The sequence below is a fragment of the Mytilus californianus genome, unplaced genomic scaffold (genome assembly GCF_021869535.1).
Source record: "Mytilus californianus isolate M0D057914Y unplaced genomic scaffold, xbMytCali1.0.p SCAF_6, whole genome shotgun sequence".
Taxonomy (NCBI): Eukaryota; Metazoa; Mollusca; class Bivalvia; order Mytilida; family Mytilidae; genus Mytilus; species Mytilus californianus.
In genome coordinates, this window is record NW_026262712.1 from 105,126,499 (window position 1) to 105,151,686 (window position 25,188).

Genomic DNA, 25,188 nt, shown 5'->3' on the forward strand with positions numbered 1-25,188 from the left:
CAAAATTTGTAAGGGTTATAAATGAAAATAATTTCTTTTAAAAAGTTTGAGATTGTTAGTATGGAAGTATTTTCTTTATTTTAGTTTTGAAAACCAAAGAGAAAACTACAACGAATGTATATAGATTTAAAGCTAAGAATGGTTCTTTTCTACATCTACGATCTGAAATGTTTAGTTTTGTAAATCCTTGGACTAAAGATGTAGAATACATTGTTAGTACAAACACGATTATTCCGTAAGTTTAATATTTCATTTATTACTTTGTAATCAGTAGGATATAATTGGAATAAATATTGAGATTTTTACAGTTTGATGTGTAAATATTATATATAGATACTGAAGTAATTATTATTATTATGATTAATAAAGATATTATATTGGTGTGTGGATATGCATTAAAACATTTGCCACTGGATGATTAATTAACAATCCATATTTAATAGATCAAAGATGACATTAAATACAAATAGATGAGATAAAAAAGTTATGGACTAAAAGTCTAATGGATTCAACCTCTGCATCAAATGAGATATGACATTTCCGTAGTGCAGCTTATTCAATTTTAGAATGTAGAAATACTTTCCAAGCATTTTCAATACACCAATCTCAAGTGGTCTTTAATGAATGATTTACACCGGTTAACTTGAGGTCAATCGTTGTAAATGATGTCATTAAACAATCGATTCTTACTGTGACGTAATAATATAAGCTTTGTGACATAGGAAATGTATGTGTAAGTGCACAAATTCGAAAGTTGTTTATATTTGAAGATTTAACTTTATAGTTAGAGAGGAGATATAGAAGCAAATTAATAGATCCTTCATGTCTCATCTGTCTTAGATAATCTGCTAATAAATTGGGTTTTAATGGGAACCATTGAAAAGTGCTCTTTCCAAAGCATGAGTTAGATTTTTATGTTCCCATCATTGACATCAAATGACAATCAGAGTTCGTTAACTCAACTCATCAAGTATTGAATTTGGTTTACATTCTAAGTGGGAAAAAACCTAAAACTTTCTTTTGTTCCAGTGCAGGAGATTCTAAGAAACTGCACAGGGGCGATCCTAGTGGCAGGAGGTTCCAAACCCAAATGTTTGCTGACTGCTGTAGAGTTGGCAGGTATTTAGTAGTTATTAAACAATGGGACTTTTTGTTTTACAGTCAGCAAGAAGTTAGCAGTTCAGGACAGGCAGCAGATGCAGGTGGTGTTACCTTGGAAACGTTCAATGATGCATGGGAGGAAAGTGACTGTAAGTATAGTGTATTAAGGGGAGGCAATACAGTTTCAATTTAGAAACATAAGGCATAGCATAAAACATACAAACAGAAGCTCTGTTTATAATATGATATGGCTTTCATTGTGGTTTGTCCAATAAATATATAAAAAGTATGTATTACAGTGCTTATTTTAGATAAAGCTAAAAATTTGGTAGGGAATGGGAGTTTTTCCTATTGGCTCCTCCTTTTTTGTGGGAAAATCACTTTATAACATTCAGAAAAGAATTGGAAGACATCAGGAATAATAAGGATAACAGAGGAAGAAGGAAGAAAAGCCAGATTTACTGTGGAAGACATCAGGAACAATAAGGATAACAGAGGAAGGAGGAAGAAAAGCCAGATTTACTGTGAAAGACATCAGGAATAATGAGGATAACAGAGGAAAGAGAAAGAAAAGCCAGATTTACTGTGGAAGACATCAGGAATAATAAGGATAACAGATGAAGGAGGAAGAAAAGCCAGATTTACTGTGGAAGACATCAGGAACAATAAGGATAACAGATGAAGAAGGAAGAAAAGCCAGATTTACTGTGGAAGACATCAGGAACAATAAGGATAACAGAGGAAGGAGGAAGAAAAGCCAGATTTACTGTGGAAGACATCAGGAACAATAAGGATAACAGAGGAAGGAGGAAGAAAAGCCAGATTTACTGTGGAAGACATCAGGAACAATAAGGATAACAGAGGAAGGAGGAAGAAAAGCCAGATTTACTGTGGAAGACATCAGGAACAATAAGGATAACAGAGGAAGGAGGAAGAAAAGCCAGATTTACTGTGGAAGACATCTGGAATAATAAGGATAACGGAGGAAGGAGGAAGAAAAGCCAGATTTACTGTGGAAGACATCAGGAACAATAAGGATAACGGAGGAAGGAGGAAGAAAAGCCAGATTTACTGTGGAAGACATCAGGAACAATAAGGATAACAGAGGGAGAAGGAAGAAAAGCCAGATTTACTGTGGAAGACATCAGGAACAATAAGGATAACAGAGGTAGGAGGAAGAAAAACCAGATTTACTGTGGAAGACATCAGGAACAATAAGGATAACAGAGGAAGGAGGAAGAAAAGCCAGATTTACTGTGGAAGACATCAGGAACAATAAGGATAACAGAGGAAGGAGGAAGAAAAGCCAGATTTACTGTGGAAGACATCAGGAACAATAAGGATAACAGATGAAGGAGGAAGAAAAGCCAGATTTACTGTGGAAGACATCAGGAACAATAAGGATAACAGAGGAAGGAGGAAGAAAAGCCAGATTTACTGTGGAAGACATCAGGAACAATAAGGATAACAGAGGAAGGAGGAAGAAAAGCCAGATTTACTGTGGAAGACATCAGGAATAATAAGGATAACAGAGGAAGGAGGAAGAAAAGCCAGATTTACTGTCGCCATCTATAGAAATTTTACAGTTGTATGTTGAAGGAGTGGTAAATGAATTGTGCATCAGTGAAACCCAAACAAACAAGTTGTTATTTTATCATTTGGAACTTGATTGAGCAACAATTATTATTATTTTTCAGCTTGTCTTGAAAGCCTCGAGAGGAAAGAAAAGAAGAAAAGTTCTTTACCTGCTAGTGTTAGGTTAGCTCCTGCAAGAATAGGTCGACAGATTGCGGAAGAAATCATTGATATGCAAAGGTATATAGCATTGTTTAATTATAAAGCTCTGGAATTAATATCTTGTTCAATCACCATGGCGTTGTCAGTTTATTTTCAACTTATGAGTTTGACTGTTCCTTTGGTATCTTTGGCCTCTCTTTTGAGAGCCATTTGACCAATGCTTTTCAAATTTCAATATGATATTTCTAATGGCAAGATTCAGGTCGAGGTCGATTTTGACAATTTTATTTTGCCTTTCTGGAGCTATAGTCCTTGATTTATTGGGATATAGCACTTTATTTTGTTTTAATACAATGACTTAAGAATTATTCAACCAATGTTTTCAAACCATTGACTTGAGGTTACTAAAGGTGAAATGTGGACAAGGATTTTCAATTTTGCCATTCAGAAGCAAATTTTGATACATTGGTTTCTTAAAAAAAATTGGAGGTCAAGATTGGTTTTGACAATTTTCACTTTTGAGAGTTATGGCCCTTGATTGCTCTAACAAAAAAACATAATTGCTGTCATTTGGAAGTTTCCAGATTTTTAAAATGAATACTGACTAGCAAAGATGTCTCATGTCTACACAATTTTTATTTTTATTCTCTGTATTCAATTAAATGATATTTTCTTTTATTTTCAGAATTCCAAATTCGCCTCTAGCAGATAGTACCAATAATGCCACTCAATCATCAGTCCCAGAAATGGTATGTGTTCATATGTAACTAATGAAACTTATGTATTTCTAAAATCTGTAAAAATGTATTTGAGGACAATGTACATACTTTAACAGTAATTAATGACTTTTCCTATTATGAACATTTTAAACAAAGTTCTAAAGTTCTAAAATATATATATATATATTATGTGAAATTACCAAACAGATGAATCTAATTTTAATGATAAAGGCACACAACTTCCCAATTCTAATGCTATGTAAAAAATGTCATATCAAAGCTTTTTATACTCTATCATGTCTCTTCTGTAAATGATTTTTTTTTCAGCCCAAAGCCAGGAGTTCCTTAGCTTCACCAAGTGAGTATTAAAAAGTCTCTTCTTATTTCACCTAAAAGGACAAATATCCAAATATTTTGAAAAAGAACAGAATGTCAGGTCATTTTCCTTCCTCAGTCTTGAATGAATTAGGTCATGATGTGGGACTAAATATATTGTATACGAGTCCATACTTAACGATTGCAAATTTCTTTTTTTTTCGAGACAGATGGACCTTAGACTGGTACCTGACTGTTATTTGCCAAGTTTGACATACTGAATATTTTATGGAGGGAACCAACATAGATGGACCTCAAAAGCAAATACATTACCATTCAATAATTTAAACACTTATAGGGATGATTATGACAACAGAAGTTAATAGCAGTATTTTTACTCCTGTAAACTGAATAACTGAAAATGTGAGGACAAATTATTTTACACCATTTGATGAGCCCATTGACAAATTTAAACTTAAATTAAAGGCATTATTGACCACAAAAAATATTGCTTATAGCCCTATAAGTATAAGTGAAGATAAGATTGAAAATTTTACTTTTCTCAGGTAATGGAAGAACTAGTCCACGAGTTCCTAGGAATGGTCTCACACATCACCCTGACACAGGTAAGTACTATACATTACACTTTATAAGCACCCTAGTTACTGTGGAAGTTGCTAAGAAACTACAAATTTGGTAGGGGAAAAATAATTTACTGTCATATGAGGAAAAATTCAGAAAATGATGACTGATTGGTCTGAACTTTTCTGCTGATTATCAGAAGCCAATCTACTATGAAAAGTGCAGAAATGTTCCAATCAAAACAATCTGTTTTTAAGTGTTCTGGTCAGATGAAGGTTATGAAATAGCAACTTCTGGTTTGAGAACAAAGTTTAATTATTAAAAAATTATTGAAATTAGAGATTGGACCTCTTTAATTGAATGGTCTTCAGTAGACTACTGTAGCAAAAAGTTTTTTTTTCACTGACAGCTGTTTGGTGTTCTGGTTACTCACCAAGGACCATTCTCTGTAAAACAAATTGCATAAAAAACTCTTCCTTCTATCATCAATATGGCATGAAGGTTAATGATAAGTCAAGAAATTGAGAGAGAAAAATAACCTGACTTGTTTTAAGGGAAATAGCCACATTTTGAGTTAAATGTCAAACATATTAAGATGATGAAAGCAATTATTTACCATCAAAAAAGGGAAAAAAAAATATAAAACAGATGAGAAAAAAAAGTATTGGATGAGGGAAAATACTCACTTCACTTTTCAAATGGAGGAAAAAAATTATTTAAGGTTAGAAATAGAATGATTTGACTAAATAGGGTTTTCCATGTATGTTAAAACTTTTCTATTGAATTTAGAAATATTTGGGATGTTTTTTGTTATTAGAAAATGACCGGATTGGTTTTGTAAAAATAGAAACTTGTACAATGTATCTAGTGGTTGTCAATGTTGACACCATTGTTTTTATGCAGATTTCCCAAAATTGTACTAACTAATATAATCTCACATTTTCAAAAATGGCAAAAATAAATGCTTGCAAAAATTTCTGAATTTACAGTAATTAATTATTTTCATATTTACAGCATCATCTACAGCGGTACCAAATGCACAAGAAACAAATCTTTTAGAGAATGTGATTGCTGAACAACAAGTCTTTGAGGATCTCAATATATCTGGGAATGATGGCAATGATGAAGCAGCCATGTCTATAATCATGAGTTTGTTAGAAGCAGATGCAGGTCTCGGTGGACCTATAGACTTCAGTGATCTACCATGGCCATTGTGATATTGGCTTGTGTTATTATTACTGACAGAGACAGTTGTGCCTTACAATACATACATAATGAATGAACGCAGTCACAGAAAGTTGTGATTTTGTTATCAGCCTGAACTTTTTGTTGAAATTAGTTGAACACTGGAGGCCTATGCAGCTGGACTGCATATATAAACATAAACAAATAGAGAAATATTTATATATATGAAGTGGTGCATCATAGTTTGTTCCAAAGAGAATTTCAGGTTCATTGTATTTCGCTTGCAGCAATTTTTGATTTTCAGACAATGTATTTATCAAGTTGTGTAGCATATCATCCTGCAAAGAGCAAGAATATCAATGTTTTCATCATAATTCATCTCATATAAACCTTTGCAAAATAAAATTTATCTGCAATCCCTCAAGAGGAAAGTTTTTTTTTAATTGTTTATTTAAGAATTGTTTTTTTTTAATATTTAAAGCTTTTTACAAGTGTCAATATCTTTAATTTGACTGTCCTTTATAATTGAATTAAAGGTGTGTTTTCCTTTCCAGATTTAGACTTACATTCAAAACTTTCTATAATGTCAATTATTAGGGATTCATTAGGTGCCAAATTTCATTGATAAAGGAACACTTGTATTTACATGAGTAATTGTGTTCATGCTTTTAAGAAAATCTGCATCCTCCAGGTCTATAAGAAATTTGCCTTTTGTTCAACATTTGAATTTCATTTCTGCCCACATTATCCAGGAAAATTAGTATCTCACAAATACTTTCAAATCCACAGTAACAGCTACAGATATTTTAAATGTAAAATATCTACTCAAAACTTCTATGAAGTGAATCATCTGCTGGACAGATAGTGATACTTCTTTGAGGTTCAGTATAATTCATACTAGAGAATCACCTTTTGACCTTGAATATTACAAATGGTGTCATTTACATAAATACAGACATTGGACAGAAGTCTTTGCACTTCAGTGCAGACATTTTGTATGGTAAATCTGGTTTAAAATCAACAATCATTAATCACAATGTTAAAAGGAAAAGTAGAAATAAATTTGAAAATACTTGAATGAGAAAAAATCATGTTAGGAGGGCCATTGTCATCATTGATAAGATAGTTATTGTCAATTAAAAGTCTTAAACCAACCTTTTTACAAGGAATGAATTTTATTTAGCCGATTGTGTCAAACAAAGTACTAAAGAAAGACTGATTAATATTTGTCTGAGTTTAATTTACACAGGGGCATAATTCAATGATACAGCAACAAAACAACCCAATAAAACCAGAAAATACACCCAAAAGAAGACCTGCTTTTGTCCAATGTCAGTAAATATTAAATGCAGGTAAGACAAACAATTACATTAAAAATGATTTTCTTAATCAATGTGCTGCTTCAGAAGCTTAAACTTTCAGACTACTGATGGGCTAAAGACCTTTTTAAGCTACAGATTTATTCATTCACACAGAACAACTAAAATATGAATTTTAGCTCTTTGTAGCAGAAAGTTTATGATCGATGTAATGCAAATATGAATGACACAATTTATGTAAAGAAAAACTGACGAAAGTTATCTCCCATTGATATATGTATCAAACATAAAAAAAAAAATTAGTCATGTAACTCAAACATCTTGGAACTTTCTTAAGTTTAACTTTTTTCTTGTTTGTGTGCTTAATAATTGATTTATTGATCTCATTTAAAACCAAAAGTCAAGCATTAGCAACTAATGGTCAGAATATATTTATTACACTGCAACTGTTTTTTTCTAACCACAACTTTTCATTTGCAATAAGATACAAAATGTCCAAGAGTTGTATAATTTGAATGAAATAATTCATACTGCAACTTGAAAAAGTGTTCAATCCAGGAGTATACTTCACAACGAAGAAATTTTCAAATAATGGATATACTGCAAGGTAAAGCCTCTTTGATAAGCTCAATAAAAATTATTTAAAGAAATAGATGTAGATATTTTGTGCAGGAATATAATTTTGATGAAATGGTGCCTTTCAAATGAATGAAGATAGAAATGTTGTTGTTTTTTTTACTTGAAAAATGGTTGTTTAAAAAGAAGGAATCAAATTGACAGAAATCATTTAACTACTCATTATAACATTGTACACAGTTCCATATTGTTTTAATTACTCAGGAACTCTACATTGTTTATGTACTCAGCTTTGTATGAGTCAATGTTTTAAAAGTAGAATGGAAGACCAGTGGTTATTCTATTTCATTTTTCAAATTCCATTATTTGTATAAATTCATATTTTTCATAGAATTATAAGATTGTCTATCGATAAATGTTATTCGTCTATTATATATGTTCAATTGATGTGTATAACAGAGATAATTTATGTATATATTTATTGCCAGTTGGCAGTTTTGCCAGATTTAATTTTCCTTACAAGATTCCTATATATCTGTGATATTTACAGCTTACCTGGACCATTGATTGGTCCTATTAAGATATTACCATCACTTGGTATCCATCACAACAATAGTCGTCATACAATGGCTTCAATATGTTTGAAACCAGGTTTCAATCAGAACCGAAGACAGCCCAATCAAACAATGTTAATTTTGATATTAGATATATTAGTATATAATAAGTTATGATCTGTTACAGATTAGTTATGTTTATTATACTGTCTGTCTTTTTGTTTTGGGGAGGGGGGAGTGGTGATGTATTATATTCAATCTAGAGGGTTTCACTGTATTTCTAGTACTCCTGTGGTTGTAATTTTTTTTAATAAGGAAAATTAGGGTACATTTTTATTTTCAACAATATTGTTTGGTTAACAATATTCGTAATTTATTTTTGCAATGCATTTTAAGCACAAAAAGTGAAAGTGCAATTTAAATTGTATATATATTAATGTAGGAAAATTTTGCAAGGGTATTTATTGTTGATTATTTCCCAATTCAGAAATTCTCAAAAAATATTACCTTGTGTGAATTTGTTCTTTAATGAAGATTAGAGTTAGGACAGGAAATATTTATATTAAACCTTGGAAACAGATTTGGAACTAGAAATTCCGAAATTTAACTTAAAATGAATCACAGTAGCAGGAGATGAAAAGGAGATGAAAATACTAGGTGAAGCATATAGGATAATGGTAGCATATTTAGGGCATTATTTTTGTGTGAGTACAACGATTTACACATATTTGTTTTCTTCAAATAAAAAACGGCATATACCAGGATGGTTCAAGAGATATCTGGGTTTAAATTAAAGATCAATTACATCTGGTAATAGCATAAAGAATATATAATCTTCGTTTTATGCATTGTAATTATTTTGACCACCCTAGTAGGGGTATTTAGTTTTTGACCCGTCCATCCTTCAGTTCTGTCTTCGTTTATGATCAAAGTTACTCAAAAAAAAAAGGCCAAAAATGATGTTTAGTCGCAAGTTGATTATCGTTTCCGAATCCACTACTTCTTATCAATTCTCTAGCTTAACCCATTTCTATTAAAACGACTGTCTGTTTTACGTTTTGACAATGAATCAACGATATTTCATAAAAATAGTTTAGTATTTTGTCTTTTTTATTCTATAATAGCTGGAAATGATTATATCCACACAGTTCGCATCTATAATTAGACATTTGACAAGTTAACATAAGTTTAAGATAACTTAAATGGGATGTTAGCTCCCCTTTTTAACACCAGATTTAGTTTTGTATATACATATTTCATTTAATGTTTAATCATTACAAATTATTTATATTGAATAGATTTTGGTATATTTAATTTATTCAAAAAGACATATATTAATATACAGAATGTATTTATCATGTTTTGAAAAGTTAAAAAATTTTAATTACCAAAATTTAGAACCTTCAAAATTTATATATATAATGTTTAGCAACATGTTTTGGTTAATTGAAGACTAAACACCGTTAAGCCGTTCTTAGTCAAAAAAATATTGATAAGGTAGATGCCATAAATCTGCAATTTCATAATGCTCAAATTCATGTTGCTTTCCTAAAGTATTAAAATTATGTGCTTACGATTTAAATTGAACAATTATATTCAAATCTGTTTAAACTGTTTCCGTTTCATTAAGTTACGATTATTTTAACGTTAATACATTTGGCATATATTGTTCACCGGTAAATAAACTAGTTTTATCTGAGGTACGCATTCTGAATCCCCATCAGAATTGCTCTTGCTACGGATGTACAATGAATAATTATCTTGATTTCATAAACTTACAATCAAGCTGTTCATAGCTGTGATCGTCTAGTCGTTGGTAACGAATGTCATAACGGTGACATTAACAGTGCAAAGTTCGAACCTTGTATCCAGAATGAAATTTTTTCATTGTAATTTTTTTCTCGATAAAAATATTTTTTAATCTTAGAGGTATTATATACTTCATTTTCATTTAAAGGCGATGATTTTGTTTCTGGTTTTACAGTCAAAGAAGTAGTTTTACGGTCGTAGCTTATATATCACACTTTACTCAAATTAGAGTCCGTTCAATGTTGACGTGATATAAATAAATTGGAAAAGAACATGAACAAATCCAGACATAGTATATATATTTTATTAGATAACAAAAGCGAATTATCTCTGAGATAGAAATACAGTTGATTGACATGTATTGACAGTTGTGTGCTTTAAGAGTGTTATTTAAATAATGATTTATGTGAGCACTCGTGGTATAGTGGTATCATGCATAGACTGAAGACTCTACTGATTATGAAGAAAATACGCGCGAGTTCGAACCCTTCATATGCCATTCGTTTTTGAGAGGATAAAAAATCGTAAGTTAAAAGTTTAAAGTTATAAAATAAGTTACCTTAAGTTAACGAAGTGGTCAGTGGATACTTGAAAAATAATCCACTGCAAGAACAATAGAATGACGTCAGAGAAATGGGTTAATGGTTATTTCTGATATTTTTTCTCTGAAAAGATATATGCAATATCCATGCATCAGTACAAGTAAACATTTTAATGTTAAAACTTCTTTGTATACTATTATACTAAACTGCAATAATATTGAAATTATCCAGATTCACAAATTAAGAGGAATAATGAATAATATCTAATTCACAAATTTTGATTTCAAAATCAACTCAATTTATGAAAATCAATAATCAACATAACTTTATCTACTTGCATGTCTTGTTAAATAAAGTTAAATTAATTTTATATATAGCAATGGGTGTTCAATCATATTTGGAGATATTTGTTGCTTCCCTCAGGTACATATCCATGAGTTGAGGTAAAGGGGAATAGTTTGGAGGCCATCTTAAGCCCTAACCAGTCCAAAGGCAGTGCTAGATTTAAATTTGTACTAAATTTCTGTGCACTCTTTTAAATTCCCCCTCCCCCTAGTATGGTTAAGTTGCAGTGAAAAAAATCATGCAACATGTTAAGATGAATTAATAAAAAGTAAATTTATATGTACAACATAATTTTGATGATAAAAAATTATCTATCAAATTTTTGTTATTTTTAGTATAATAGTAATCTGAAAAGTGAATTTTTATTCTGAATTTAACTTATCAAACTGTTATTTTTAAACAGAAAATCTCATATATAATATTTTTCGGGATCAGAAGGAGCATGATGGGGATCAAAAGTTTGGAATTTTGAAAAAGAAGGAAACAACTATTCTAAATTGATTGTAGTCTATGCTGTTGTTTTTATAGATGTATTACCTGTAAAAACTCTTGTGTGCTTTCCTCTGGGTTAATCTATGTTTGAGTGGCAAACAACAAAAAGAGCTAACCCAAGGAAACTGACGTTATTTTATATTTGTTAAATTTTATATAAAGTCTGGTTGATAACTTGCAATGTACAATCAGCTAAACTTTGCCTTTTCATGGTAATTTGATTAAAAGGCAATCCCATTTTAATGATGTTTTTTATAAAATTTTATAGAATGCTTTCGTTTGCATCTGATGTACTTGTTGTGAAAACATTTGAGGGTTGAAGAGAGATGGATTTAATTTTTGTTTTTTTTAAAGAAGGCATTATATATCTGAACTGTTTAACATTGTGCCACCCTGTTGTAGAATATGTCACAACTTCAATTTCCTTCAAATGATTTTGTAGTGTTTGATTAAAACAATTAGTCCTAAAATTTTCATTTACAATTTAAGTGCAAGTTATAAATGATTCAGCAAATTTGGGAGAGCTGTTTATTTGATTTAGAATTTTTGAAAAACATGGTTTATTTTTTAAGTGAGTTTAACAATATTTTGTTTAATTGTAAAAATATCATAGAACTGTTTTTATTACTAAATGGACTAATTGTTTAAATTATATTTCATTTAAAGTATCTATGTCTCTTGTATGTACTGGAAAATTGAAAAGAACTATTAGTAAAAGGAGTTGTGGCTCATTATTAGAAATGATAGATAAATGTGCCTTGTTATAAGTGTAGTGTGTTTCCTTACAACGGAAATTGATGTTAAATATTACGTGATGTAATGTGCCTTGAAACAGATGATGGTATAGGTTATCATAAGATACATATAATGACGATATTTCAAGGTTCTATACATGACCTTGAGAAATTAATGTTCAAAATACATGAGTTACATTTAAAAGGTGCTGATTCAGTGTGTTGTGAACAGTCATTGTCATCTGTTTATACATTTCACATAGTTTCCTGTGGTTGCTATAGTGATGGGGCTTTTCCTATCTTTCTTAAGAATCTTATTATCATGAAAAGTGTGTCTGGTTTATTAAATAATTAGCCTGGTATCTTTAATGAGTTTTTACTCATCTTCTGTAATGATAAGATATATACATCTTTTCTTACTATTTTAATCATTTTGAATGTTCAAAAGGTAAGAGAAAAAATGAAATACTTGCGTGCAAGACTTGAATTTCTTCAACATACTAGGTGTTATTTTGTTTTTTTCTGACTTGGACAATTTATATCTGCCACAAGATTTAACCTTTGTGTGTCAAAGATTTCCTGGTTTTTCTATAATTTCTCAAATTCAATTTTTTGTTTGTTTTAATACCATTTTAAATGTAAAATTTCTTTTTTCTCTTACAAGTACTAGTCAGTCAAATACGACCATATAAATCTGTATATACAAGTTAATTAGGAAGCATGTGCACCTGTTACATTAGCATGCACCTGCTATCCACCATATATTGTACTAGTAAAATATTTATCACATTGATCAAGAAGACACATACATTTTGCATACATACTGCATTTGCTCAAATATAAATCATGTTATTCACCACAGTACATGGACAGGGGAAGATAACTCTGTACTATTTTTCTGTATTAATTGTTTTGTCTGTATTAAGTCTTCTTCATTTCTTCTAAAGTTTTGTCTCTTTGTTTATCATGTTTAAATTTTATCTTAATTTTTGTCCAATCTAGAAATATTTAGAGTTGTCTTGATTGAAAACATTCACTTCATTTTACATAAAGTTATCTTTATCAACTTTGCATTTGGATAATTGTTGAACTTTTTGTTTTCTGTGGTAAACACTTTATTGCATTTATTTCAATTGTTCATATTTTCGAATTTGATAAGATAACAACATGAATACATAAATATGATATTTCCTCATACTTTCGTTCAGTCATACAATTGATAAAATATTTTTGGCTTTCTAATGCTACCCTATTTCTTAATGACTTTAAGTTTCCCTATATACACTTATCTTCTTTTTGGTAAAATGATTACAAATTTATAAATTCAAACTTATCTTGATTAATTAAAGATATCATTTACTACCTTCTTACAATTGTATCAAAAATATTCAACTGTAATATTAAACTGATCAAACTTAATAAAATCTATGAACTTTCATTCTCTTCAAACAGGGCGTAGATCCATACAATTGCTCTAAGGAGATTCCATACTTTTGTAAAACTGTATTACTGTAATACTCTGGTGATGGTGGATGGAGATATATGATTTATAGCTTATTTTATATTAAAATGATTTCGTGTTGAGAAATCCACATCACTACCTCTACATATCCCCTGTCCATTAATTACCATTATATATCAGACAAATTGTTGTTTATGTATACAGTATTTGTTATCAAAATAAAATAAAAATGGAAGTTTATTTGTGTATTTTTCAATGGTTGAATAGCCTGATTTTCTGTATATTATGTGGGCTGGAATAATTCCCTGTGTACATAACCTCTCTGTCCCTCTACGATTTACATATGCGAAGATATGTCAGTTTAAAAAGAAAACTTTTAACGGTCTATATCCGTATTTGAACTTACACTTAATATACATGATAAATTGATAAATTCTGCATGGTTGAGGGAATTTTCAAAGTAAAAAATGAAGGAAGTGGCAAATTTCAAGATTTTAGATTTTCCATCGTTTCGTATTTTTTGTTTTTTATTGTTTGAGGCGAATATGCTGTTTAAAATGGTAAATTGAAAAGCAAATGCAGTACAATATACACATATGTCCCCAAATTTGAATCCTACTGGGCAATGAGATTCAAGAAAAAAAGGAAAATACTACCCTTACCCCTTATGGCAGATGTTGAAAAAAGGACATTTGATTGCTTTGTATAAAAAATATACATAGAAATAAGAAGATATGATTGCCAGTGAGACAACTCTCCTTCCAAGTCACAATGTGTAAAAGATATATTACAGGTTATAGACCGGCCTTCGACAGGGACAACACATGTCAGGATTAGAATATGTATTTACTATTATATACTACCATTAAACTGTTAACAAGTCTTGTATTGAAACAGGGATGAGGAAAATTTGTATTAGAATTATCTAGTCTTCACTGTCACTCCTATAAAAGAGGGGCGAAAGATACCAGAGGGACATTCAAACTCATAGATAGAAAATAAACTGACAACGCCATGGCTAAAAAAGAAAACGACAAACAAACAATAGTGCACAAGACACAACATTGAAAACTAAAGACTTAGCAACACAAACCACACCAAAAACTGGGGGTGATCTCAGGTGCTCCTGAAGGGTAAGCAGATCCTGCTCCACATATGGTACATGTCGTGTTGCTCATGTTAGTACAAACCCGGTAATACGTCTTATGCAGTAGGTCACATTCGGGAAAAGGGGACAGGATTGAAGTAACGACATTAGGAACATCTCCAATATCATCTGTGAAACGGATATTCCATAACAGTCAACCAACTCGTTATGGCGTCCGTTAAATTTACAAAGGGATGATTTCAACTTTACCATTTGGAACTCTTGGTTTTATAGCTTCCTTGTGAGTAGCAACCCTCTATCAAGGAAATCATGATAGGAAATAAAAGCCTGGGAATATCGTATCAATTGGGAGATATATACTCCGTATGCAGGTGCTGCTGGAATGTTGCTACACAGAAATGGAAAGTTCACAATTAGGGAGCTGAAATCATCTTTTTTGTCGTAAAGTTTTGTTTTCAACCGACCCTCATTGTCAATTTCTGGATGTAAGTCAAGATATGAAGCAGAATTAACTGTATCTGTTGTATCCTTTATCTCTAGTTCGATGGGATAGATGCGTTCCACATAGTCACCAAATTTTGAATTATTTAGTGAGAGAACATCATCTATATAGTGGAAAGTAAAGTTAAAAGATACTGCTAACTCCTTTTCTTTCGTCCTCAGAAGTTCCTGTATGAAGTCAGCCTCATACGAATAAAGGAAGGAACAAGTCGGCAAGAAGAGGGGCACAGTTGGTTCCCATGGAAATGCCGATAGTTTGTTGTATAACACATTTCATTCCCAATCATTTTCTTCATCATTAATACAATTTTCATTTTCATTTAGATTGTTTTCTTCCTCAACTAAAACATCAATAAATGTTTGGGGAATATATTTTCCATCAATTCACTTAGGAGTTAGGGTACCATCCACATTCTGCCACGGCCATGCTCATTGGCGGGATCAGCACATTTGGATGTTGTAATGAGAGTTGTCTCATTAGAACTTATACTACATATTTCTATAAACATGAGTACACAAAACACAACATAGAAAACTAAAGACTGAGCAACACGAACCCCACAAAAAACTTGGGTAATCTCAGGTGCTCCGGAAGGGTTAGCAGATCCTGCTCCACATGTCGCACCCGTCGTATTGCTCATGTTAGTACAAACCCGGTAATACGTCTAATTCGGTAGGTCACATTCGGGAAAAGGGGACAGGATTGTAGTAACGAGATTAGGAACATATCCGTTATCATATGTGAAATGGATATTCCATAACGGTCAAACCAACTCGTGATGGCATGCGTATGGATGATTTTAACTTCACCACTTGGAGCTCTTGGTTTGATAGCTTCCTTGTGGGCAGCAATACTGCATAAAGGAAATTGTGATAGGAAATACAAGCCCCGAAATATCGTATCAACTGGAAGATATATACTCCAATTGCAGGCGCTGTTGGAATGTTGCTACATAGAAATGGAAAGTTCACAATTATGGAGCTGAAATCATCTCTTTTGTCGTAAAGTTTTGTTTTAAACCGATCCTCATTGTCAATTTCTAAATGTAAGTCAAGATATGATACCGATTTAACTGTATTTGTTGTATCCTTGTCTCAAGTTCGTAGGGATAGATGAGTTCAACATAGTCACCAAATTTTGAATGATTTAGTAAGAGAACAACATCTATATAGCAGAAAGTAAAGTAAAAGGGTACTGCTAACTTCTTTTCTTTCTTGCTTAGAAGTTCCTAAACTGGTTGCTAATGAACCCGTTTACAGTTGCAACGCTGTAACGAAATCTTGTCAATAGATCGTATCTTCACATCTTATAACAATATTGTTTTGCTGTCTCTTTTTCACAATTTAATCGTCAAAGATTTGACCTTTGTTTTGTTGGCTTGGTAAAAAATGTCTTCCAATTCGACAACGAGTAAGTTCGAAAAAAATAGCGTTTGTCTCTAGACGGTATTTGATGAACGTAGCCTTTGTATATTTCCTCTTTTCCTCTGCTTAAAGAAAATCATGCTCAGTAGCAGCTCTTTAGTGTCTGTGACATTAACTTCACTTTCCTTACCTTGTCATATTTTTAATGAACGCAAATTGTGAAGGTGACCTTCGCGTATTCTATCCGTTTAACATATCAATGATCCTCAAATAACCGCGAACAAATTGTGTCCACTCATGTGCTGCACACATCCACCTCTGATATTAATTGTGAATACCTAGTAGGTTACTAATACTGTCAGGCCTGTACTGTTGCATCATGCACCACCTATTGATTTGGAGTGTTTCTTGAAGGTTCTATTTTTTATCTCCATCGAATATCGCTAGGTATTTATAGGTCTGAATGAAGCACAAAGCGGCAATAAATCTGATGTCCCGGGATGAGACACTGAACATTTGCTTAACGCACGAAGAAGGAGAATGTATCATACATAGCATAGTTTTAAACATCGAAGCTAAAGAACAAATCCCATATCATGAAAAGACATCTAAAATAAAACAAAATGTGATCTAGATATGGCGTTCAAAGTTTATTGGTTTTCATGTCGAAATTAGATCGGTCAATGTAAGATGAAATATGGTCATCTTGAAATACAGAAGCTGTGTCTTATGACGAGACTATGTGCGAAAACACTGCTTCTGCACTGCTTTTAGTTTGTTTTCGTATATGTGACCTTGATCTTTCTCATTAAATAACATATATCCAAATTTAGGTGAGGCCTTGGTGGCGTTGTTGTCGGAGTAGTTAAAACTACTGTATCACTAGCCTTTCAACGCAGAGGTTGTAAGTTCGAACCCTGCATGTGGCAAGTGCACTTGACTCATCTTAATGGACTATAATTGTCAGTTTTCCTGTCGAAGGTTGTGGTTCTCTAACTTACTACCACTAGCCAATGAATCCAAATACAGATTAAATTGCAGCATAATTCCTTGAAGTTCCCCAAAAAACCTTTCACTTCCATTTTTGATCTGTGGCTTTCGACATTTTAACCTCAAACTAGATCAACATACCCTTAATTAATATTCAGACTCCAGCCAACCAGTCTATAAAATAAGATGCGGTATGATTGCTGATGAGACAACTAGTCTATAGGTGCTCCAAAGTTCAAATGAGGTTAATTATAAGCAGCTAAATGTTGCTGTACAGCCTTCAGCAATGAGCAAAATCAATACTGTATACCAGGAAGTTTTCTATATAATCCCTAGGACAAAACAAGGGGAGATGATTCAAACAAGAATTAACAGACTAATTTATAACCAAGTAAAAAATATGAAAAACAAATATGACAGACAAGTACTTCTTCTAAATGGATTGTGTCCTTGGCATTGAAGCTGCAAATACCAGTTTTGATGTCTGACCTAGCCTCAAGGACATAGTCGGTCATCAAAATTGATGAATTATGCTAGGGTCAAGATATTTGTAACAAACTCATACCTTTGAAGAGGAACTAAATAAGGACCTTTCAATTTTTCAACAAACAGAAACATTTCTATGTAATTGTTCTTTATTAAAAAGAGAGACAAACATATGGTAACATAGAAAAACATGCACCCTGCATTAAAAAACCCTATAGGGAAAAAGCATGGGTGTGTAATTGTAACAGATATTTCAAGAGTACAATTGTCATGAACAAACAGGGTTGTTAGTGGAAGAACTATATATTACATCGAGACTACCACATGTAAAATTGTCATGAACAAACAGGGTTATTATCAACAGTGTGAAAGTTCAATTAAATCAATTTCATGGACAGGGTTTTTCATTTTGTTAGATAAATCTTTGTAAAACAGGCAAAATTTCGTAGCATATAAAATGCAGATATATCTATAGAGGTAAATTTCTATTTTGTATTCGACAGAGCTGATGAAATACTAAACATTTTGAGTTTAATAAAACTTGATCAAAAACACCTTCAAATATTGGAGATTAATCTTGTTACACAGAAATTAGTATCTTAATAATTCTGTGACACTTAATTAAAATCAATCAATCAATCATTAATCCCAATAAGAAACCTTAACCTATAACTACTTATTAAAAGGGTGGGGTTGGGGTGGGGTGGGGTGGGCGACGAAAGGAGGGGTGAATCAAACTTAAAATAAGGGTGTTGACCAAGCTGTCACCATTATTCTGTAGTCATTATATTTGGGACACGAAATTGGGCTTGGGCAAATAATATCAGATGCATTTTTGTAGATGATGACTTGTAAATAAAATTTGAAATTCCCATGCCAAACCAAACCCCTTAATGCATTATCTAGACCTCTGTTTACAAGCTTTTTTTTTTTACAGAGCTCTAAAGAATACTTTCATCTTACTTTATATACATCTGATATAACTTCTCTAACTTACATTGATACATAAAAAAAGATAACTTATATATTCTTAATTGTTGACCTTCCGTGCAGTGACAGAATTTACAAGTATGAAGAGAAAAGCAGGGGTAATCCCTCCCCTTACGCCTCAATCTCAGCCTGCTAGTCTCTCCATTCACCAATAAATGTTAGTCAGGAAGGCAACTAAAGCAATTCTGTAAAAAATAACAAAACATTTTATACACAAAAAATATCAGATGCATAAAAAAAAAAAAATCATTGTAAATATACCGAAAATATTTAACCCACATTTCATACCACCCAGTTATTATCTAGAACTCTGATTATACAATTCTTTTTTTTTTTTTTTTTACAGAGCTCCAAATAACAACTCTCTTCAAATCGTATACATCTGATATGAACAACATTTGTACAAAACCTTTACCAAAGGAACTAACCAGTATGAAAAGATAAGCAGGGGTATTCCCTCCCCTTATACCCATTTCTCAGCCTGCCAGTCTTCCCATTCATCACAACTGGTGTTCCTGATAATTTACTGAACACTATAAAAAAAGAGTGTTGTACATCTAGATTGGACATAGTGTGATGATAACTATAAAGATAATATACACTTGCAGTGCATCCTTAATTTTATACTATGCTGAATACTTGTAGTTAATCTTCAACTAATCAATCAAATGTAAATAAATACAATTTGAAATTCATAGAATAGCTTCTGTTTTCCCTGTTTGTCCTTCATTCACACAAAAAGAATTTAATAATTTTAATGAAATAATGCAAAACTCTGTCTCAAATAAATGTTTAAACATTTTCCATCCTCATTCTAATGATAATACTTCTTTATAAATAGTAATCATAAATGTATTCAAGATTGCATAATGAAACTGTACAAAAAACCACAAATTATTTTTTTTTACATTTTTTTTGTCATTCCTCACAGATTTATTCTAATGTAACCAAAACATCTTCGAAAAAAGAGATTTAAACCAATGGCAGCTGCCTGATTGTTTTCACTGGTCACACTAAAGTCCTCTACTTTAACTACTTCATGTATTAACTATGACCATTTAAGGGAGAACTGTAGGCCTCTGAAATTCTAATGTAATCGACATGTCTGGTTAAAAAGAGATAAATCTTTACAACTGACTCTCTCCTATCCTTCCTCTCTCTCTCTCTCTATTGATTTTTACAAGAATACTAATACACTATATTGTTTGTCAATAATTGTTTCCAAGTTCATCCACATGGCAAAGTCTCTTCTTATGTATCAGTTGATTTGTAATTTCTCAAGCTCAGTTAATCTACAAAGAAACAACAAAATGTCAATTAAAACATGGCAATTAAATTGATAAAATAACATTTTTAATTCTTGATATGTCAGAAGTGATTCATACCATATATACATATAGGATTGATTGATTGATTGTTGCATGCTTAATGTCCAGTGATCAATATATCATGCATATTTTGAACATGCTTAAGGTGGTATGGTTGTCTTTCGCCATCTTGGATTGTAAAAAACAGAGAATCTAAGGTCCAGATTTTCAATCAAGTTAGCAAAATTAGATGCAGAAATGTAGATAACTTATGTGAATTTGCATTTCAAAGAACAAATTTATAAGATTATAACTCATAAATATTAATATTTTTACAAGATTATTTCTGCTTGAATTTTAATAATTTCAAATTGGCATTTTAAGTGAAGTAACTCTGAAATAGTGCATTTTCTAAAGGAATCTACTTGGAATTTTGCTATTTTGAATTTTAGCCAGATAAAACGCACTGTGACCCTATCTTTTCTTTTGATATTCTCAAAGCATTTTCTAAAAGCTAACTTTTCGTATTCTATTTTACAATTCTATCATTCAGTTTAGATTCTAATCACATAATGATGTTTTTTCCTGTATAATCCATACACAATATGTCATTTTGTAACAACCTGTAGCTTGAACAAATGTGCTGTGACCATACGTTTTTATAATATTTTTGAACATATTTTGATATTTACTACGCTTTGGCAAAGTATGAACAAATTCTATCATTTTTAATTTAGACTCTCCCATACCACCTTAAAGGAAAGTTACCATGCCATTATAATGTTTGCATCACATTTATAAGCATTAAACATAACATATAACTGAGAAACGAGAGTATTTAAACTTGCTAGTATCAATGTTTCTTATCAAAATTTCAAACTTTCAAAATATTTTGGTCAAGACTGTGTGGCTCAGGGCTTTCTCATTATTGAAGGCTGTACGGTGACCTATAGTTGTTAATTTCTGTGTCATTTTGGTCTCTTGTGGAGAGTTGTCTCATTGGCAATCATACCACATCTTCTCTCTTTTTTTATATTAAAAGTATTATGGATAAAAAAGGTATGATGATAATCAAGTTTCCATTGTATAATTGCAGGAGCAATATTTCATTTTGTTTTTACTGTAAACTTACCTTGAAGTTGGTAATATAGTACTTCCAGGTCCTACTGTCCTAAGATCTTTAAATAGATCACATACAATTCTTATTTCCTGGATATCTGAAGAAGAAAAATTATTACATTGGTTGCAATGAATTACATTGATTTCCCAGTGAAATACAAGAGTGCACACACTGAAATGTCTCGCCTTCTTTACTTATCATTGATATTATGTTGATAGTCCTAAATATAAAGCTTTATTACAACTGTCACATAAACTTATTATTAACCAAGTTAACTAAACATTGACCAATGAACCATGAAAATGAGGTCAAGGTCAGATGAACCATGCTAGGCAGGCATGTACAGCTAACAATTCTTCCATACAACAAATATAGTTGACCTATTGCTTTTAGTTTAAGAAAAACAGACCAAAACACAAAAACTTAACACTGAGCAATGAACCTTGAAAATGAGGTCAAGGTAAAAAAAAAACTGTGTGACTGACAAATAGATCATAAAATATTTCCATACACCAAATATAGTTGAACTATTGCATATAGTATTAGAAAAAAAGACCAAAACTCAAAAAATTAACTTTGACCACTGAACCATGAAAATGAGGTCAAGGTCAGATGACACCTGCCCGCTAGACATGTACACCTTACAATCATTCCATACACCAACTATAGTAGGCCTATTGCATACAGTATAAGAAAAACAGACCAAAACACAAAAACTTAACTATAACCACTGAACCATGAAAATGAGGTCAAGGTCAGATGACACCTGCCAGTTGGACATGTACACCTTACAGTCCTTCCATACACCGAATATACTAGACCTATTGCTTATAGTATCTGAGATATGGACTTGACCACCAAAACTTAACCTTGTTCACTGATCCATGAAATGAGGTCGAGGTCAAGTGAAAACTGTCTGACGGGCATGAGGACCTTGCAAGGTACGCACATACCAAATATAGTTGAACTATTGCATATAGTATTAGAAAAAAAGACCAAAACTCAAAAACTTAACTTTGACCACTGAACCATGAAAATGAGGTCAAGGTTAGATGACACCTGCCCGCTAGACATGTACACCTTACAATCATTCCATACACCAAATATAGTAGACCTATGGCATACAGTATAGGAAAAACAGACCAAAACACAAAAACTTAACTATAACCACTGAACCATGAAAATGAGGTCAAGGTCAGATGACACCTGCCAGTTGGACATGTACACCTTACAGTCCTTCCATACACCGAATATACTAGACCTATTGCTTATAGTATCTGAGATATGGACTTGACCACCAAAACTTAACCTTGTTCACTGATCCATGAAATGAGGTCGAGGTCAAGTGAAAACTGTCTGACGGGCATGAGGACCTTGCAAGGTACGCACATACCAAATAGAGTTATCCTATTACTTATAATAAGAGAGAATCTAACATTACAAAAAATCTGAACTTTTTTTTCAAGTAGTCACTGAACCATGAAAATGAGGTCAAGGACATTGGACATGTGACTGACAGAAACTTCGTAACATGAGGCATCCATATACAAAGTATGAAGCATCCAGACCTTCCACCTTCTAAAATATAAAGCTTTTAAGAAGTTAGCTAACGCTGCCGCCGCCGCCGGATCACTATCCCTATGTCGAGCTTTCTGCGACAAAAGTCGCAGGCTCGACAAAAAACCGATAATTTCACATGTGAAATAAACGTGGTTATTTCACTCCTCTGACGTCATACAACAATAGGCGTTGTCATGACGTCGGATCAAAACAAATTGTGAATGCTTAGAAAAATATATAGTTCCTTGCATATTCTTGTTTATTTCAGAAAAAAAGACCATTTGCCAATGTAATAAAAAGAATAACTAATCAAAGAATTCAAATATATAAAAATATTCAACTCGTGACCGAACAACACTGATAATTAACTCATGCGCTATGCGCATTCGTGAATTAATGAGTTGTTCGGTCACTCGTTGAATATTTTTCTCTATTTGAATTCTTCGATTAGTTATTCTATAAATCATGTACAGTCATATTAAAAATGCTTATATGGAATTTTAATTACAAGTCAAAGTAGGACAATTTTCCACTAAGTACTTTACTGGGCTGTGCAAACTTAAAGTACTGTTTCAGATTTTTATTTCTTTTAAGGTTATGCATGATTTTAATGTTAGTTTTTCACAACAGTCGCTACCAGTGGAGTCAAAGCTGCTTATCCTTTATTTTCTATTCAGAGCAAGTAAGTGTATATATCCTTCATTGTGGTGGGGTTTGTATTACTAAATCTATTTTCTGGATGAATTTTTTTTTATTGCTCCAATGCAAAAACTACCGGTGCAAAAAAATTTGGTTGTACACTTTATCAGAATATATTAATGAAGACCTTTGGCTTTATGCATTTATCTTGATAGCTTTTCTGAAAACACAGTGAATTAACACACCAAAAATAAAATAAGAGCTATAAGGTTAATTGCAACATGTAAACAGAGTAATGTTGCCATGTTTTTTTTTTAGTATAATTACCTTGTCTTTTGTATGTAACAGCTTCAGACTCAGTTGTGATGTGCCTTTCTGTGAGATTTATCAGTTTGTAGTCCACTAGTACTGTCCATCCACATGAATACTGGTCACATCAAAATAAATGTCAATAATTCACTTGCTGGTTCCAAGGCCGTTGTAAATAATTCACTTGCTGGTTTCAATTTTGAATTTTAAGTCTTATTAACTTCAGTAAGTTCCATGTTTGAATATTTCATTGTCCACTTTTCTAACTGGTCACATATATCATCATACAATAAGTCCATTAAGTCAAGACATTAAAAAACTGGTTATTATTAGAATATTTCATTATCACTATAGTTGTTACCTATTTGATTCCACAAATCTTCTATCCTTGTGCCATTACTGGTATATTTTTTTTTAAATAGGCAAAAAATTCAAAAGTGCCTATTAAATGTAATTTTTTCAGAAAATTTAGAAGCTTTTTCAATGTTTATTTAAAAAAGTTTAATTACCAAATAATTTTATTTAAAGAAAGGATAATTTAAATCATAATTTGATGAAAATGTTAACTATCAGCTGTAGGGGAGCTTACAAAGTATACAAAGTATACACAAAATTCACATGAAAGAAAGATAGTTCTTGCAGCCTTGTGGCTCAATCTCTGGTGGATAGTTCTCATTGGCATTCTTACTAAATATCATTGGCATTCTAACCACATCTCATTGGAATTCTAAACACATCTCATTGGCATTATTACCACATCTCATTAGTATTCTTAGCGCATCTCATTAGCATTATTACTACATCTCATTAGCTTTATTACCACATCTCATTAGCTTTCTTAGCACATATCATTAGCTCTATTACCACATCTAATTTGCATTCTTAGAGCATCTCATTAGCTCCATTACCACATCTCATTTGCATTCTTACTAAATCTCATCAGCTTTATAACCACATCTCATTTGCATTCTTAGCGCATCTCATCAGCTTTATAACCACATCTCATTAGCTTTATTACCACATCTCATTAGCATTATTACAACATATCTTTAGCTTTATAACCACATCTCATTAGCATTATTACCACATCTCATTAGTTTTACTACCACATCTCATTAGCTTTCTTAGCACATATCATTAGCTCTATTACCACATCTCATTTGCATTCTAAGCACATCTCATTAGCTCTATTACCACATCTCATTTGCATTCTTAGCACATCTCATCAGCTTTATAGCCACATCTCATTTGCATTCTTAGCGCATCTCATCGGCTTTATTACCACATCTCATTAGCTTTATTACCACATCTCATTAGCATTATTACAACATATCTTAAGCT

At 31.9% G+C, this 25,188-nt stretch overlaps 1 protein-coding gene and 1 long non-coding RNA gene across 3 annotated transcripts in view; one reads left to right on the forward strand and one right to left on the reverse strand.

Annotated features, from left to right (window-relative positions):
- The window catches only part of LOC127706753 (aryl hydrocarbon receptor nuclear translocator-like protein 1), an 80,814-nt gene extending 73,528 nt beyond the window's left edge, over positions 1-7,286 (forward strand). For both annotated transcript variants that reach the window (XM_052211414.1, XM_052211413.1), the window contains 7 exons: positions 85-235; positions 1,162-1,250; positions 2,799-2,916; positions 3,524-3,587; positions 3,885-3,915; positions 4,439-4,498; positions 5,469-7,286. In XM_052211414.1, the coding sequence (XP_052067374.1) occupies positions 85-235; positions 1,162-1,250; positions 2,799-2,916; positions 3,524-3,587; positions 3,885-3,915; positions 4,439-4,498; positions 5,469-5,671 (716 nt within the window). In that variant the 3' untranslated portion in view covers positions 5,672-7,286. The remainder of the gene's footprint in view (positions 1-84; positions 236-1,161; positions 1,251-2,798; positions 2,917-3,523; positions 3,588-3,884; positions 3,916-4,438; positions 4,499-5,468) is intronic.
- Positions 7,287-18,053: 10,767 nt separating this feature from the next.
- LOC127705042 (uncharacterized) lies at positions 18,054-24,534 on the reverse strand. Its single transcript, XR_007983616.1, has 3 exons — positions 23,866-24,534; positions 21,352-21,436; positions 18,054-20,204 (listed from the first exon to the last, which is right to left on the reverse strand). It is a non-coding gene; the product is annotated as an uncharacterized LOC127705042 (long non-coding RNA).
- Between the last annotated feature and the right edge of the window lie 654 nt (positions 24,535-25,188).